At 62.2% G+C, this 16,124-nt stretch overlaps 3 protein-coding genes across 17 annotated transcripts in view; all 3 read left to right on the plus strand.

Moving 5' to 3' along the window:
- Positions 1 to 1,215, plus strand: part of FLYWCH1 (FLYWCH-type zinc finger 1) — a 45,126-nt gene extending 43,911 nt beyond the window's left edge. For all 9 annotated transcript variants that reach the window (XR_014254924.1, XR_014254925.1, XM_082430695.1 and 6 more), the window contains one exon: positions 76 to 1,215. Coding sequence is in view for 7 of the 9 variants with exons in the window: in XM_082430695.1 (XP_082286821.1) it covers positions 76 to 115 (40 nt within the window). In the remaining 2 variants the exon portion in view is untranslated. The remainder of the gene's footprint in view (positions 1 to 75) is intronic.
- Positions 1,216 to 6,880: 5,665 nt separating this feature from the next.
- On the plus strand, positions 6,881 to 12,129 carry KREMEN2 (kringle containing transmembrane protein 2). Of its 6 annotated transcripts, XM_082428711.1 has the most exons (10): positions 6,881 to 7,178; positions 7,796 to 8,031; positions 8,272 to 8,446; positions 9,186 to 9,277; positions 9,376 to 9,500; positions 9,702 to 9,855; positions 10,298 to 10,630; positions 10,698 to 10,820; positions 10,904 to 10,982; positions 11,228 to 12,129. In XM_082428711.1, the coding sequence occupies exons 1-10, from the start codon at positions 7,171 to 7,173 to the stop codon at positions 11,436 to 11,438; spliced, it is 1,536 nt and encodes a 511-aa protein (XP_082284837.1). In that variant the 5' UTR covers positions 6,881 to 7,170; the 3' UTR covers positions 11,439 to 12,129. The 6 variants fall into 6 exon arrangements, with proteins under 6 accessions (XP_082284837.1, XP_082284836.1, XP_082284835.1 ...); XM_082428710.1 differs by having other exon boundaries at positions 7,796 to 8,446; XM_082428709.1 differs by having other exon boundaries at positions 10,298 to 10,820; positions 10,904 to 12,129.
- Positions 12,130 to 12,294: 165 nt separating this feature from the next.
- On the plus strand, positions 12,295 to 15,460 carry PAQR4 (progestin and adipoQ receptor family member 4). Of its 2 annotated transcripts, XM_082428818.1 has the most exons (3): positions 12,295 to 13,234; positions 14,618 to 14,839; positions 15,024 to 15,460. In XM_082428818.1, exons 1-3 carry the CDS (start codon positions 13,069 to 13,071, stop codon positions 15,455 to 15,457), a joined length of 822 nt encoding a protein of 273 aa, XP_082284944.1. In that variant the 5' UTR covers positions 12,295 to 13,068; the 3' UTR covers positions 15,458 to 15,460. The 2 variants fall into 2 exon arrangements, with proteins under 2 accessions (XP_082284944.1, XP_082284945.1); XM_082428819.1 differs by lacking the exon at positions 14,618 to 14,839 and having other exon boundaries at positions 12,697 to 13,234.
- Positions 15,461 to 16,124: the final 664 nt, after the last annotated feature.

A 16,124-nucleotide genomic window follows, 5' to 3' on the forward strand; every position in this document is an offset into this window, starting at 1 on the left:
TAACTTTCTTGATTATCTCTTTCCACCACGTTTGGATTTCATGGATATCATGAATGTGTGTTTCTTTGTCATCAGGAAGGTGGAAGGTACACATCTGGACAGCGAGTCCCAATGAGGCCAGCCTCCTCCCGGACTCAGCAGAGGAACCTCACGTGCCGCCTGCGTCAAGGATGCTCCAGGTCCACACAGAACCCCGGCATTTCCCACCCGGTTAGATTTTGCTCGACAAAACCTCTCTTTCACTCTTCCAAAGCATCCACGGCCTTCACATTTCCTCAAGAGGCCTCCCAGGAGGAACGCTTCGATGGTGTATCCCTGCCGACAAAGAAGAGTCGCAGGAGCTGGTGGCCCGCAGCTGTGTATGACGTGGAGTGACGTGGGGAGGGCCACGGCCACCAAAAGCTCTGAGGAAGGAAGCATCGTTCACAAAGACACCTGCCCCTGCCCTGGTGCAAATTCCCATCCGTTTTCAGAGCCCACGGCTTTGCCAAGGGCTTTCCTGTTGGGTGTGGTCCTGCTTCGGCTCCACAAAGTGGAAAATCATCGTGGAGGCCACTTCAAGACGAAGGTGGGGCACGTTTGGGGAAGTTCCTGCTTCTTCAGGCTGAGCTGCCCCGTGCGGTTCCAGCCGCCCCAGGTGTTTTCCGGGCAGGTGCCAGGTGGGCCTTCGTGCTCCTTGGCCATCTGCTGCCGGGGTGTGGCTGTCCCATTAACAGAGCAGGCCGAAACCAGAGGCCTTGCTACACCCTCTGTTAGAGTTCCCTTTGCTGTTTTCCAACTTAAATTAAACCCAGTGTCCACGATCCCCTGGGCAGGTGTTGTTCGGGCCCTGGAAGCCAGCCTGACGGCTGCAGGAAGCCAGCGCTGGGCAAACTCCACCGGGGTCGCCCACGTTCGCCTGATGCAGGAGGAGAGGCAGATCCCAATGACAGCGGGCGCAAGCCCTTCTCCCTTCTGATGGCACGGCAGGGAGCCGGCCTGCAGGGAGCAGTGGGCCCATGTCCCCCACGAACTCCAGAGGCTGCTGCTTGCTAACAGGGCCGCATCCTCCCCAGCGGGCTCCTTGAATTGCAGGGGGAGCACACGGTGCAGGCTCCCTCCCGCCAAGCTGGCCACGCAGCCTGCCGTCCAGCCATGGGACAGTGACAGCTCAGACACCCCCCCACTGTCCCTCTGCCTATACATTTCCCGCAATAAACCTGATTTTATATCTTACTGTGTAGAGCTGCTGTGTGTCCACATGCCCTTTGCAGCAACAGATGGCCACCAGAAAGGCATACACTCCACATGTCTCAGTGCCACGTGGTGGGAAGTGATGGAGTTTGGCTGGGCAGAGGGAAGCCTCCACACCTGGGGCAGCGTCTGGTCACCTGGCCCAGGTGCCCGCTGGACTAGGAGTGGGTGGGAGTCCTCGGAAAGGTTGCTGAGGGGTCTGCTCCCAGCCCACGGGGGGACAGTGCAGCTTCTGCTGGCCATTCCCCAGCCCCCGTGGAGCTGAAAGAGAGGCCTTGATCCTCTGCTGATTCATCCCAAGTCCTCCCTGACTTGTTTTCATAAGCTGGGACAAGATTGAAGTGGAACTGGCACCCCCAAGCCAGGGCAACCTTGACCCCCAAGACCCTGGCTACCTTCCCAGGCAGGTAACTGTCCCATCTCTTGACCCGACTGCCGGCTCCATGGGGCCCTCACCCACCAGCCTGGCCAGCAGTCATGAAGATGGTCCAGCAACGTAATAGCCCACCTCCCAGGTAGGAGGCAGGCACCTGCCAAGAGACCCATCGTGCTGCTGGCCGCCTGCAATGGACGCGCAACACAGGGGCTATGTTTCGGGCAGTGCTCTTGGCCATGGAGTACGCTGCCCGGAGAGAGTGAACTGCCCGTGGCCAAGGCCAAAGACAGCCCTGTGGGAACAGATGCACCCCAATCCCAGACCCACAGATGTGCACATCCACGGGAGGCGACCACACTTATAGAAAGGCACCTGAACTTAAAAGGACAGTCAAGTCTGTGCCAGCACCAGCTGGGTCTCTGCTCAGTTCCACACAAAGAGGAACGTCACACAGGCCTGAAGTACCCGGCAAGAAGCACCGAGTCCCAGCAGCCAATGTCACCCGAACGCCTGCAGGGTCACTGGTTTCCCATCCGCCACAGTAGGGCTTCCACGGGGTGCAGGGCGGGCGACTCCCAGTCTCAAGTCCCATGCCCGTCACCTTGGCTGGGCTCCAGGCCCAGGGTCAGAGGAAGGACTCAGGCTTGTCCCTCTGCCCCCATGCTCACACTGACCAGGGCCCAGCCACTCATCCTCATCTCTGTACCTGCTTTGACCTTAGAGGGTAGGTGGATGGTCCATGTTGCTCGGACCGAGGACTCCCCAGTGGACATGAATTTGGATACTGCTGTCGCCTTGGGTAGCTCCATGGCCACTCACCTCCCACCACCGAGCCCCAGAGGCTCCCCATCATACAGCCACTTCCTCCGCGGTTCCAGAGCCAGAGAGATGTCCCCTGCCCTATCCTTGTCACAGAGCAAAGTGCACAGGGGCAAGTCCCTCTTGGAAGCTGGCCCCTGGTGGACAGCGACAGCTGGGCGTGGTCCTGCCCTCCCCCTTCCCTATTTCCACTCCGCTGCTAGTTCCCCCAATAAACCCTGTTTCATTATGTCTGCACCACGTGGAGCCGCTAATATATCTCTGTGTCCTTTTGGGTGATGGCGCAACAACATCTCAATTAAGAAATCTGTAATAAAAAGTTCATAAGGAGCAGCGAGACTGCCAAAAAGTTACTCAAATTTTAAAAATGGGCCAGCGGCTGGCTCTAGGGGCCCCAGCCCTCAGTCCTGTCCCTGAGGTTGTGAGATGAGCGTCACTGAAACGCTTCTCCTGGCTCAGCTCCCTCTGCCCACCCAGCCCAGCCTCCTGTCCCCATGTCCTCCGTCGAGATGGATCCTGCAGGGTGGCACCAAGGACTTCCTTGTCACTAAATTCAGCGGGTGCATCTCAGAGTTCATCTCCTGCACTGACCGCCCCTCCTTGATCCCTGCAGACCTGAAGGTGGCTCCCAAGTTCTCTGCACCTCCTTTGAGGGCTCCTTGGCCCCCACCCAACCGATAAGCAAGGTGGTTGGTGTTCTGGGGACTAGACCTCAGCCCTTTTCTGCCCAGCCATTTTCAGGGTTCACGGTTTGTCAACCTGCAGCCCCAGCTCTGCCCTCCCTTCTGCAACCAAACCTGTGTGTCCAGCTGCCCCCAGGACCTTGGCCCTGGATATCCCGTGGTCACCAGCAGCAAAGGTGGAGAAGGGGAGTGTCTCCATTATCCCTCTCCTCTGATGGCTCCACCACATATGTAGAAACCCAGAGCCGTCCTCAACACCGCCCTGCCTGTCCCTAGGTCCCGTCAGCTATCAGTGCCACCAGTGCCACCCTGCCTAGTTCTTTCTTTCTTTCTTTCTTTAGTAACAGCTTTATTGAGATACAATCCACACACCATAGAGTTCACCAACTCAAGTGTACGATTCAATGACTGTTAGTACATTCACAGAGTAGGGCCTCCATCACCTCTATGTAATTCCAGAACATTTCATCACCCTGAAAAGAAACCTCAGACCCATTAGAAGTCACTGCCTCTGCGGTTTCTTTCCCTGTGTGTTAAGGCTGATGGGGTTCCTTCCTCTGGTGCTGGGAGAATTTGGGGAATCCAGGTGTCTTAGTCCACTCAGGTTGCCATAATATACCATAGGCCCCAGAGGGGAGGGGTGCAGGGAGGGGGGATCTTAAACAACAGACATGTATTTCTCACAGTTCTGGAGGCTGGAATTGTGAGGTCAGGGTGCGGGCATGGTTGAGTTTTGGTGAGAGCTCTCTTCCCGGTTTACAGTTGGCCACCTTCTTACTGTGTCCTCACGTGGGGAGCGGAAGGGGGGTAGGCCTAGCTAACTTTCTGGCCTCTTCGTATAAGGCACTAACACATCATGAGGGTTCCACCCTGACCGGAACACCTCCCAAAGGTCCCACCTCTTCATGTTATCACATTGGGATTAGGGTTTCAACGTGTGAATTTGGGGGGGACACAAACATTCAGTCCATAGCACTAGTAAGGCACACATATGGTAAAGAAGACTGTTAGTCAATCCTTGTATTAATAAACATCCCCATCCCTAGGCCCCTGAGTCACCTAGAGCCCCAACCCTTCACCTTTGTGACCACTGCAGCCTCCAGTGTCCCCTCTCTGCAATCTGTCCCCATGATAGCCAAGGGCTTTTCTAAAATGCAACCCCATCATACAACACCTGCCCCAGGTGTTCTCTCCCAGGTGTCCATATCAGGTATGATTACCTGGTTCAAGGACCAGAAGCCAGAGGTACCCAAGGGAGTCTCTGGAGACAAAGGGCAGGGCGGTTGCCAGCCTCAGGCTGCATCCTCATCACAGCTCTGCAGCGCCCAGCCTCTCCTGGCTGGCCACCCTACTGTTCCCCTGAGGGCTCCGAGGGCACTAGAACAGCCCCTCAGCCTTCTCCCATCAAAACAAGACTCTGGCTGCTGGAAGGGCTGTTCAGGGTAACCATGGGGAGCTGGACCTCAGTTGAGAGAGCTATTAGTCCAAGTAGGCGATGGTGGTGGCTCGGACTAGGGAAATAGCAGCAAGGATGGAAAAGTGACAAGAAATAAGTAAGATGTTATGAGTTGAATTGTGTCCCTCCAGAATTCACATGTTGAAACCCTAACCCCTAGTACCTCAGAATGTGACCTTATTTGGAAATAGGTCGTTGCAGATGTGATTAGTTTAGACGGGATCCTACTGCAGTAGGTTGGGCCCCTAATCCAACATGACTGGTGTCTTTATAAAAAGGGGAAATTCGGACACAGACATTCACACAGGGAGAATGCCATGCGAAGGTGAAGGCAGAGACTGGGGTGATTAGTGGCTTCTACGAGCCAAGGAATGCCAATGACGGCCAACAAGGCACCAGAAGCTAAATGAGAGGCATGGAACATTCTCCCTCCCAGCTCTCAGAGGAACCAGCCTTGGAGACAAGAACTGTATGAGGGTGGGGGGAATGTATTAGTCCAGGTAAGTTGTGCCAGCTGCTGTAACAAGCAAGCCCCTGATCTCAGTGGCTTAACACATAGATATTTATTTCTCCACTCATGCAGAGTCCCACGCTGATACTTCTAGTTGGCAGGCTCCTTCTACAAGGTCGCTAGGGAATCTGGCTCCTTCCACCCTGCCCTAGGCCCTAGGTATCCCCTCCATCTAGTTGGTGAATGAAGGAGATAGAAACTGAGGCTATTGTAGACCAGACCTGGCAGGGGTCTACATCAGTGCTTTTCAAACTTTAACACCTGGGGATCTTGTTAATGCAGGCTCTGATGAAGGAGGCATGGAGTGGGGTATGAGAATCTGCATTTCTAACAAGCTCCCTGGTGATGTCAATGCTGTTGGTCCGGGCCCTCGCTTTGAGAATTGAGGAGTGAGAGGCATCACTCCTGCCCATGCCTCATAGCCAGAACTCACTCCTGTGGCTATACCTAATGCAAGGGAAGCAGGGAAATGAAGTTCAGCTGTTTGTGCAGGAGCTGGAGGAGCCAGGGTCAGTAAACAGGCAGGGTGCAGGTAGGGGCCAGGCAGTAGGGACCCAGCCCTCCCACGACAGTGGTACCATTGCTGCGGGGAGACCAGGAGGAGGTCCTGACTGGGACCGTGGGCCCCTTGGCAGGCAGCCTTTCTGAACTCCCCGGAAGTGGTGGGGGTGAGAGCCCAGGCCTTCCTTAGTTCAAGGTTCTGTGAGCCACCTGGGACTGGAGCTTGCAGTGGGGATACTGCCTCTCATCTTGGTGCCTGAGTCCCGGAACTGAGCACCCCCTTCTTTTCATCCAATACCCCTTTTGCAGGAGATCAGCCTGGCAGTGGGGGCCCAAAGTACAGTGGACCAGACGGACAGCCCTTTTTAGTCAACCCTCCTGCCAGAAAAGGGGTCAGTTCTTCCTCCACTCCACCACTGGCCTTCCTTCTGCACGAGGGGTCCTGGTTGTCTTTGTCCTCCACCCCGCCCTTTTCTCAGGTGACTCCTGGGAGCGAGGCTCCGCATGCACCCCCATCGCCCAGGCCTGCTGCCCCAGGATGCTCTCCCTGGGCCAGAGCCTAGGACAACGCCATGGAGCCACAGCAGCCCCCAAGCTCACAAGCAGAAGGGAGAAGGGGGCCAGGTCCGTGGGTTTTACTACTCTCTCCTTAGCTGGGTTCCCTGCGCTGGGCTAGCCTGCGCTGGTGAGACTCCCAGTCCATTGTTCAGTGGGCCAGGAAACTGGGAGGTGAGCCCGGGCCAGCATGGCAGCTGAGAGGGTCCCCCCAGGAGGCAACCTGGGCGCTGGCCTCCAGTCTCAGCCAGCCAGCTGCGTTGGGATAACGCCCCCCCCACACCTCCCCCCAGCCTGTGTATGAGGCACAGGCTCATTCGAAGCGAGGTCTTCGCGGGTCCAGTCACCACCACCACCAGCACTTCGGCTTTCCTAGAATCTTCTCTGCGCCCCCGATCTGGGGCGGGGGAGGAGTGCGGCGGGTACTGACAGAGCGGAGACAGGTCCTTGCAGGCTGGACAGCCTGTTGGGGGACTGGTGAGGGGTGGGCAGGCTGGACTGGGGAGCAAGACATCGGGGCCGGGCGGGCTGCTCTGGGCCCCAGGCCACCACCCATCTCCTTCCCGGCCCCCGCCCCCGCCCTCCCACGCACCTGCGCTGGCCTCTCCCCAAGCCCTGAGGGCAGCCGGCGGGCGCTGCTGGGAGATCAGAGGACTCGGAGGAGTCGGGCCCAGGGGGAGGGGGCGGGGAATTTCCCCCCACGCCTGCCTGGACCTGCTCCCCTTCCCCCTCCCCCGCCAGGTGGGGGGGCACCGCTGGGGGAATTCCACCGCTCTGCGAGGGCTCCGGCGAGCCTGGGCTGGGGGTCCTAGGGAGAGGAGGAGGAGAGGAGGGAGCAGGCTGGGACCAGGGGCGCAGCTGCCTTCCTCCCCAGACACCAGCTGCCCCTGCCTGTCCCAGACTGAGCGGCCACCATTCCAGCCCGTCGGGCGGGTGCGGGGGCAGGGAGTGGCGCTTCCTCAGGCCAGAGGCGTCGGGACCTGGGAAGGGAGAGGCGTGAAGATCCGAAAGAGGGTGTGCGTGTGAGCGTCTCACAATGAATGGGTGACTGAGTGGGAGAGCGTGCCTGCACTTCATTCAAGGGTGTCTGTGAGCTGGGGACTCCGGGTGCCCCGGGGACGTGTGGCCTCGGGAGAGGGTCCTGTGTCTCCCCCATTAGGGTCGTTCTCCACCAGCCTGGCCGGGCCTCCTCCACACGCGCCCGCAGGAACCTTCACCGACCCTGAGAGGAGGAAGGGAGGGGAGGCGCGCTCCGGGACACAGAGGGTCCCGGAGATGGGGGGCGGGCGTGGGAGGCGTCTGGACCTGCTGCCTCCGCTCCAGTCTCGGGCGGGGCTTCCCTGCCTCGGTGGGGGGTGGGGAGGGAGGGAGGGACCCGGCGGGAGGGACGCGCGGAGGGACGCGAGGGGGGCAGGAGCCAGCGCGTTGGAGACCTGGGCGAGGGAGACTCAGAGAGCAAGAGGCAGAGGGAGGGGGCGGGTGTGGAAGCCGAGGCAGGACCCTGAGCCCGGAGAGGCAGAGACGGAGAACGTCCCTGGCCAGAGATCGTCCCCCCAGGGAGACTCCCAGTAGGGCCCGGGACAGAGAGACGCCTTCAGGGCCAGAAACCCTAGGAGGCAAATACCCCTGGGAGATATTACCGCCCCCCCTCCCCGCCCCAGACAGAGAGCGCCTCGCAGAGCGGGGACGAGGACAGACTGTCAGAGGACAACGCCCCCCAGGCCGCCTGGGAGACCCCGGAGCGACCCCAGGGGCGACAAGGGCCTTGTGCGGGCCAGGGCGACCTCTTCTTGGTTGGGGGCGATGGGGATACGGGCCCCGCAGGGCCTCCTCCTCCTTCTCTTGCTCCGGCTGCTGCTGCCACGCGGGGCCTCAGCTGGGAGCCTGCATAGCCCAGGTGAGTCGCGGCCCGGCGACTGGGCCGAGGTCACCCTTGCCTCCTCGGCCTCCGCGCCTAGAACCCGAGTCCCACTGGCGAGGGGGCAGAGCAGGTGGTGGCAGCAGCTGAGCAGCCCGAGGGCCCCGTGGGCGCCGGGGGCGCTGGCTGGGGAGCCGGGCGGGGAGTTGGCGTCGGAGTGTGGGGTGAGGATGCCCGGCAAGGGTCAGGACCTCCCCAGGCCCCGCCGTCGCCGTGCAGGCCTGTCCGAGTGCTTCCAGGTGAATGGCGCAGACTACCGCGGCCACCAGAACCGCACGGGCCCGCGCGGGGCTGGCCGCCCGTGCCTCTACTGGGACCAGACGCAGCAGCACAGCTACAGCAGCGCCAGCGACCCCCACGGCCGCTGGGGGCTGGGCGCGCACAACTTCTGCCGGTGAGGGGCGGGGCCTTCGCTGGGGCGGGGCTGGGTGCACTATTACAGGCGTTGGCCTGGGGCTGGGCCTCGGCATGGGCGGAGCGGAGGTCTCTGCTGGGCGGGCACAGGGGCCGTCTCGAGGGCCTAGGGGCGGGGCTTAAGCGTGAGGTAGAACCTTTTCTGACCTGGGTCGGGCCTTAGGCGCATAACTTCTGCAGAGCCTCAGGTCAGGCCTGAGCACTCAAGGCGCCCATAAGGGCGTGGCGTAGTCAGAGGGCAAGCCCTGGAGTGAGGGGCCAGGCCCTTGGCTCACAGCTTCTTTTGAGACACATCTACTGGTGGTGACGGAGGGATTGGGGGTTCAGAGCCACAGTTTCGGTCTGAAGCGGCAGGGACCGAGCTGAACGGGAGGACACTTCCCTGCTGAACCGCAAAGCTTAGGGCTCATCACTTCTGCTTTAAAGCAGGATTCCAAGATAAGGGACTTGGCTGAGGCCCATGGCTGGGTGGAGGGCGAATACTACAAATGGCCTCAAAGTCCTCATAGCCTAGCAACAGCTGAAGACCTAAAATCAGCCCCCAGGGCCCTTTAATGATTTCACACCGTCCACTCGGAAATCGACATCCATTCTGGTGGGCAAACCAGAATTTGCTCTAACACACACGGTGGCCATTTTGAGAATAAGCCGTGGGTCAGGGCTGGAATTTGCCGTTCTTGGGACCGGTAGGATTCCAACTATTTCTCCTGTACCTACAGTAACCCAGATGGTGATGTGCAGCCATGGTGCTACGTGGCCGAGACGGAGGAGGGCATCTACTGGCGCTACTGCGATATCCCCACGTGTCATAGTGAGTGGGCCGGGCTGGACAATGGTGGAGGCCGGGCTGCCTGGGCAGAGTTCGCTTTTGGAGGCACCTCACTGAGCCTGACTCTGCTGCCCTCTCAGTGCCTGGGTACCTGGGCTGCTTCGTGGACTCTGGGGCACCCCCGGCCCTCAGCGGCCCCAGCGGCACCTCAACAAAGCTCACGGTCCAGGTGTGCCTTCGCTTCTGCCGCATGAAGGGCTACCAGGTATTGCCCACCTGCCCAAACCAGTGGTGACCCCTGACCTTGACCTCAGGACCCAAATCAACTTCCAACTCTGAGGCCAAACCTTGACACTGATTTCTGAACCCCCAGCCCGATTCCCACTTCCGACCCCGACCCCTGGCTCCCACCACCCCACCCCCACCCCAGCCCCTGTCTCGGGGGTCACCCAGTCTGTGCTCCCAGTTGGCCGGCGTGGAGGCTGGCTACGCCTGTTTCTGTGGCTCTGAAAGCGACCTGGCCCGGGGACGCCCGGCTCCGGCCACCGACTGTGACCAGATCTGCTTTGGCCACCCGGGCCAGCTCTGTGGCGGCGATGGGCGCCTGGGCATCTACGAAGGCGAGGAGTGGGCAGGGATGAGGGGCTCGGATGAGGGGAAGAGTCTGAGTGAGACTCAGCGATGCCGTGACAGGGGGCGGGATCTGGGAAGGGAAGGCGGTAGGTTGGGGGCGGGGCCTAATAAAGGGATTGGGTTGAGGACTGGGCCCGAAGAGGGGGCTGGGCTGACCCTGGGGCCAGGGGTCTGGGTCTGAGGACGGGACCTTAGAAAGGAATTGTTTCAGGGCGAGACTTGAGGAGGGGATTAATAGTTTGACAGCGGGGCCTATGGAAGGGGTTGGACGGGGTCGGAGGAGGGAGTTGGGCTGAACCTGGGGTGGAGACGGGGTCCGAAGATGAGGTTAGTCTGTCTGGGGCGGGGCCTAGCTAGGAAGGGGCGGGGCTCTATGTAGAAGGAGGAGCCCGCCGGTCTCCGGGTTCTGACCGCCGGCCCCGCCCACAGTGTCCGTGGGCTCCTGCCAGGGGAACTGGACCGCACCTCAAGGTGTCATCTACTCCCCGGACTTCCCGGACGAGTACGGGCCGGACCGGAACTGTAGCTGGGCGCTGGGCCCTCCGGGCGCCGCGCTGGAACTCACCTTCCGCCTCTTCGAGCTGGCGGACCCGCGCGACCAGCTGGAGCTGCGCGACGCCGCCTCGGGCAGCCTGCTCCGCGCCTTCGACGGCGCCCGCCCGCCGCCGCCGGGGCCGTTGCGCCTGCGCTCCGCCGCACTGCTGCTCACCTTCCGCAGCGACGCTCGCGGCCATGCGCAGGGCTTCGCCCTCACCTACCGCGGTGAGGCCCCGCCGCGTCCCCCCTCAGCCCGCTCCCCCGCCAGCCTGCCTCACACCCCTCTCCACAGGGCTGCAGGACGCCGACGACCCTGCGCCCCCCAAGGGCTCGGCCCAGACCCCTGCAGAGCCCCCCGACGGGGCCAACGTGAGCTGCAGCCCCCGGCCTGGGGCTCCAGAGGCCGCGATGGGGGGTGAGACGGGCGTGGGAGGCGGGAGAGAGTTTGGGGAACAGCCCCTTCCAAGCCCTGTCCTCACCACACTCGTGTGCCCGCAGCCCAGGTCTTCTTGACGGTGACGACCGTCTCAGTGCTGCTGCTGCTGCTGCTGTCGCTGCTGCGCCTGCTGCGCAGACGGTGCGCGCTCTGGGGCAGGACCTGAGGGCGGACCTTGCCGGGAGCCTGACGCCCCGCCCCGGTGCCCCGGGGCGTGGGGGGCCCTGGTGGGAAGCTAGGGCCCACGACGGGAACAGGGCTGGAAGGAACTCCTGGGTTCGAGGGACGAGGATCACGCGTTCGAGGGACGCGTGGGATCACAAGCGAAGCAAGGTGCTGGAGGTGAGGTTGGTTGGGGGTTCGGCTGACGTCTGCTCCCTCTCTAGGAGCTGCCTGCTGGCTCCGGGTAAAGGGCCCCCAGCGTTGGGGCCTTCCCGGGACCCCGCAAGAAGCTGGGCCGTTTGGTACCGCCGGCCTCGAGGGGTCGCCCTGCCCTGTCCTCCCGGGGACCCCCAGGTTGAGAGTCTAACCGCGAGTTACCGGCCATTGAGCGCCTCCAGCCAGAGTTCCCTGCGCTCACTCATCTCTGCTCTCTGACTCGGGACCCCCAGGGTCCACTGGACCTTCCTGCAGCGGGATAGACTCCTGAGACCCTTTGCCACACACTGTCTACCTTGGCCTTCTGCCCTTTTGAAGCTTGGCAGCTCGGCCTCTAGTCATCTCAAGGAGGCCAGACGTCGGACAGGAAGCATCTGGTGCTATTATTGGGAACTTCACCTGACCCTCGGGGTCCAGATGGTCAAGGCCAAAGGGCAAGAGGAATCCGACTTCTCTCATAGACCTCGATACCTGGGTCTTTGAGCCCCTCCTGGGGTGGTTCTGGACTGCTGCCCAAAGTGAAATGTGAGAGGTCAACAAAAGTGGTCAAAAGACCAATCATAGACTTTGAATAAAGGACCTATTTTGGTACAGGGCTCCGGAATTTCTTACGTGTGGGAAGAGCTATGAGGGTACAGTGCCAAGACTGGTTGTGTGCATGCAAGTTAAAGGCGTTCATCGCAAAGAGTTTCGTGTAGCAGCCTGGAATGCAGAGGAACCGCGGAGGCGGAAGGATGAGTGGGCGGGGTCCTGGAGAAGGGGAGGAGGTGGAGGCCGGTTGTCAGCAGGGTTAAGCAGAAGAAGGGATGCCTTCGTGGACCTGATTTAGGATGAACCCTGGTGGGGACTGAACTTTCTTCCCTGGCCTCCTGCCCTCTCTCCCTCTCCGTTCCCTGCCCGTCCTGGGCGGGGCCGAAGATGCGCCTTTGGCTTGAACAGTGAGCGACTTTGGCCCAGCCCAAGCTCGAAGAAGCCTGGCCCGAAGGGCAGGGCCTCACTGGAGGGCTCCGGGCACGTCAGGCACACCCCTAGAGGCCTGGGCATCTCGGCACGCCTTGCTGCGCTCCGGGGAAGTCGGGAGAGTGGAGATATCACCGGTGGAGTAGGGGCGCGCCGGCTCTAGACCTGACCCGTCCGAAAATCCCGGGTCGGCAGCACCTTGGACAGAGCCCGGGCTGTGGGGTGCTGCAGGGTGGAGGGGCTGTGCCCGGGTGGGTGAATGCCCAAGGGTGAGTCGACCTGGGGGTCGCGCGAAAAGCCCGGGCGCGAACTGCAAGGGAACGCGAGCCACCGGGACCCAGAACGTCGGGTCCCAATCCAACAGGCACCCCATGCAAATGAGACTGGGACCGCATATATTATGCTAAGACGCTGAGGCCTGGGCGGCTGCCGGGAGGAACCTCCCAGCCGGCCGCGCCCATTGGCCCTCGCAGCCGCGACGTCAGGAGCCCAGAGCGCGAAACCCTGGCGGGATGGCGGGGGCGAGCAGCTGGGGCGGAGCCTGGCGTCCCCTCCCGCGTCCGGCCGCGCCCGTCCTCCCGGCAGCCGAGAGACTACTGGCCGCTGCCGCCGCCACAGCAGCCGCCGCGAGCTGTCCCTGCACAGCGCCTGCCAGCCGCACTGCGCTCCGGATTCCTGTGCGTCCCCGGCCTCCGCCCAGGCGTGGGGTCGCGGGGCCCGCGCGTGCGCAGCGCGGGAGGGGGCACGGGCTGGGACCCCCCGGGCCAGCGCGTGCGCGGACCGAGCACTGGGAGGTGGGCGGGCGCAGGGATGAGGCTCCGGGTGCTGTTGGCCCGCTGAGGAGACCTGGGGGCAAGAGGAGCGCGGACCGACTTCGCCTGGCCGGGCCATGGCGTTCCTGGCCGGGCCGCGCCTGCTGGACTGGGCCAGCTCGCCGCCGCACCTGCAGTTCAACAAGTTCGTGCTCACCGGCTACCGGCCGGCCAGCAGTGGCTCGGGCTGCCTGCGTAGCCTCTTCTACATGCACAACGAGCTGGGCAACATCTACACGCACGGTGAGCCGCGCCCCGCATCCCCCATCCGCGGCAGCCCTGCCCGCGCCCGGCCGGGGGCCCGAAGGCCGAGGAGAGCCCCAGCGCCCAGGTCCTGGGCTGCCCCGGCCCTGGCACGGCCAGGAGCCGCGGTGACAAAGCTGCCATTGTGCCGATCGTCGCTGCCCGCTTCTGCTCCCCCGGCGGGGCCCCCGGGGCAGGCGAGGGAAGCAGAGTCGGAGACCGAGTCCGCTTAATCCCTCTGAGCCCTGGGAATAAGTAACTTGGTGTCCGGCCGCTTCGTAATCCCTGCGCCCTGGCACCCTCTACCGCCAGCACCCGTCCCGGAGATGGGTGTTGACTTTGGCGAGGAGGGGCCCAGGAGGAGAAGCTAGGCCCCGGCCGCCCTGCCGTCCCCGCCCGCCCGGAGCAGCCCAGCCGCCGGGCTCCGCCTGGTGGCGTCTCCTCCCCCGCCCCCGTCCCCCCCTCCCCGCCGCAGGAGCCGGGCCCCTCCTCCGCGGCCCCGCGGAGCTGTGCTGACACAGCCCTGCCCGTCCTTGGCCTACCCGGGTGGAGAGAGGGGCCCTGAGTGCGCTGGGCCCAGCCTTGGTACCTGCCCCCTGGGGGACTGTGGCCTGGCTAGACCCTGCCAAGAGTGGGCAGTCAGCGGCCACAGCCTGCCAGTGCCGACCTTTGACCCGTGTGAGGGCAATGCCAAAGTGCCTGCAGGAAGTGGTAGGAATGGTCCTGAAGGCCTGGACTGGGAGGACTGGAACTCCCTGAAAAGGTGCCTGGGTAGAAGGTGGAACAGGGTTCTTTCAGCCCCCTGCCCTGCCTGGCCTCACCTGCTCTGGTGGACAAAAAGGCCCACAGCCTCCATCTGTCTGGTCCCTTCTGGAGAGAGAGGACATAGGGATTGGGAGGAGCAAGCTAAGTGGCCCTGGGATCTGTTGTCATTGCCTACATGTCGGATTCAGAACTCACCTTGAGATCATGCCCCCTCTGGCTTTTGCTGATATACCTAGGCCAGACTGGGGAGTGGGGGCCCCCTGCTTTCCTGGGAAGTGGTGTGGTGGCTGCAAGGGTGAGACCAGCTTGGGAGTCAGACTGCCCGGGGCTCTGTGCTGCTTCATTGCTTACTTGCTGGGGTCCCCTGGGGCAGGTTACTCGGTTTCCTCACCTATAAAGTGGGGATAATGGTCTCCCCTTCCCAGAACTATTGTGAGCTCTGCTAAATAAAGTTACTGAAAGCCCAGAGCCTGCCTCTGTCCAGGGCCGGCCAAGAGTTGGCCAACAGCCTTGTCAGGACCTGTCTTGCTCCCATCCCTCTAGCCTGTGGCCTCATTGAGGACATGACTTGTCCTCAATGCTGAAGCTGTCTGATGGAAAACTGTCTCCCTCCCCCAGGGCTGGCCCTGCTGGGCTTCCTGGTGCTGCTGCCCATGACCTTGCCCTGGGGTCAGCTGGGCAAGGATGGCTGGCTGTGGGGCACACACTGTGTAGCCTGCCTGGCACCCCCTGCAGGCTCTGTGCTCTATCACCTCTTCATGTGCCACAAAGGGGGCAGCCCTGTGTACACTCGGCTCCTTGCCCTGGATATGTGTGGGGTCTGCCTCGTCAACACCCTCGGTGAGCCAAGGGATAGGGTGGGGGGCGGAGGGCTTGAAGGATGGGAGCTGGGGGTCGGGTACACTCACATGAGCCTGAGATAGAAAGGGCAGGTATCAGGGAAACTGGAAGGAAAAAAAAAAGGGACAAGGGCAGGTGGACCCCCAGACTGATGTGCCCTCTCCTGCCTCTCTCCTCTGTGCAGGGGCCCTGCCCATCATCCACTGCACCCTTGCCTGCAGGCCCTGGCTGCGCCCAGCTGCCCTGGTGGCCTACACCGTGTTGTCGGGTGTGGCAGGCTGGCGGGCCCTCACTGCCCCCTCCACCAGTACCCGGCTCCGTGCTTTTGGCTGGCAGGCTGGCGCCCGCCTCCTCATGTTTGGGGCCCGGGGAGTGGGGCTGGGCTCTGGGGCTCCAGGCTCCCTGCGCTGCTACCTGCGCATGGATGCACTGGCACTGCTTGGGGGGCTGGTGAACGTGGCCCGCCTGCCGGAGCGCTGGGGACCGGGCCGCTTCGACTACTGGGGTAACTCACACCAGATCATGCACCTGCTCAGCGTGGGCTCCATCCTCCAGCTGCACGCTGGCGTCGTGCCTGACCTGCTCTGGGCTGCCCGGCACATCTGCCCCCCGGACTGAGCCACCTCCTGCCCGCCATGCCGGCCTGCTCACAGTCTTCTAGGGCCAACAGCACCATGCTGGCTCCCTGGATGCTTCCAGCAAATGGGACCTCCTAGCGGGGAGCCCTCGTCTGTTCATCCATTCTTCCCTGTGGACTACCCTCTTTTACTCACACATTGGAGCTCCACTTCCCCTTCCTGCCTTCTTCCACGGGACTTATAGGCTGAAAGGAAACCTTCCCTTCTCTGGGCCTGTTTTTACCCTCTGGGACCTGTGAGGTTTGGGCCAAAGGGACAGTTGGGATCCTGCCAGCCCAGAGCCATCACCCACCCTGACCCTCACATAAGGCACCTCACAGCTGCCTAGCCCAGCCTCCTGCCCTCTGTCTGTCCACCCTGCATGCCGGCCCTCCCAGCAGCCCGTTCTCCCTGCTGTCCAGAGACTGTGGAATGAGGGGTCTGGACAACAGGACTAGCCTCTTATCCCAGGACCTAGGGGCAGGAGGGTGGTGGCTGCTGCTTTTTCCAGGCAACTGGCACAGAGATGTAAAGAGCTGAATGGCCCTGGACCCAGGCCCCACTGGGCTGAGGGCACCCTCCACCTTGAGTGCTCTGACAGCTCGACCTGCCCAGCAGGGACGTGCCTGCTCAGGAAATCTTTGCTCCACACAGTGGGTGGCTCCCAG

This window comes from Balaenoptera physalus (assembly GCF_965194825.1).
Source record: "Balaenoptera physalus genome assembly, chromosome: 16".
Classification (NCBI taxonomy): Eukaryota; Metazoa; Chordata; class Mammalia; order Artiodactyla; family Balaenopteridae; genus Balaenoptera; species Balaenoptera physalus.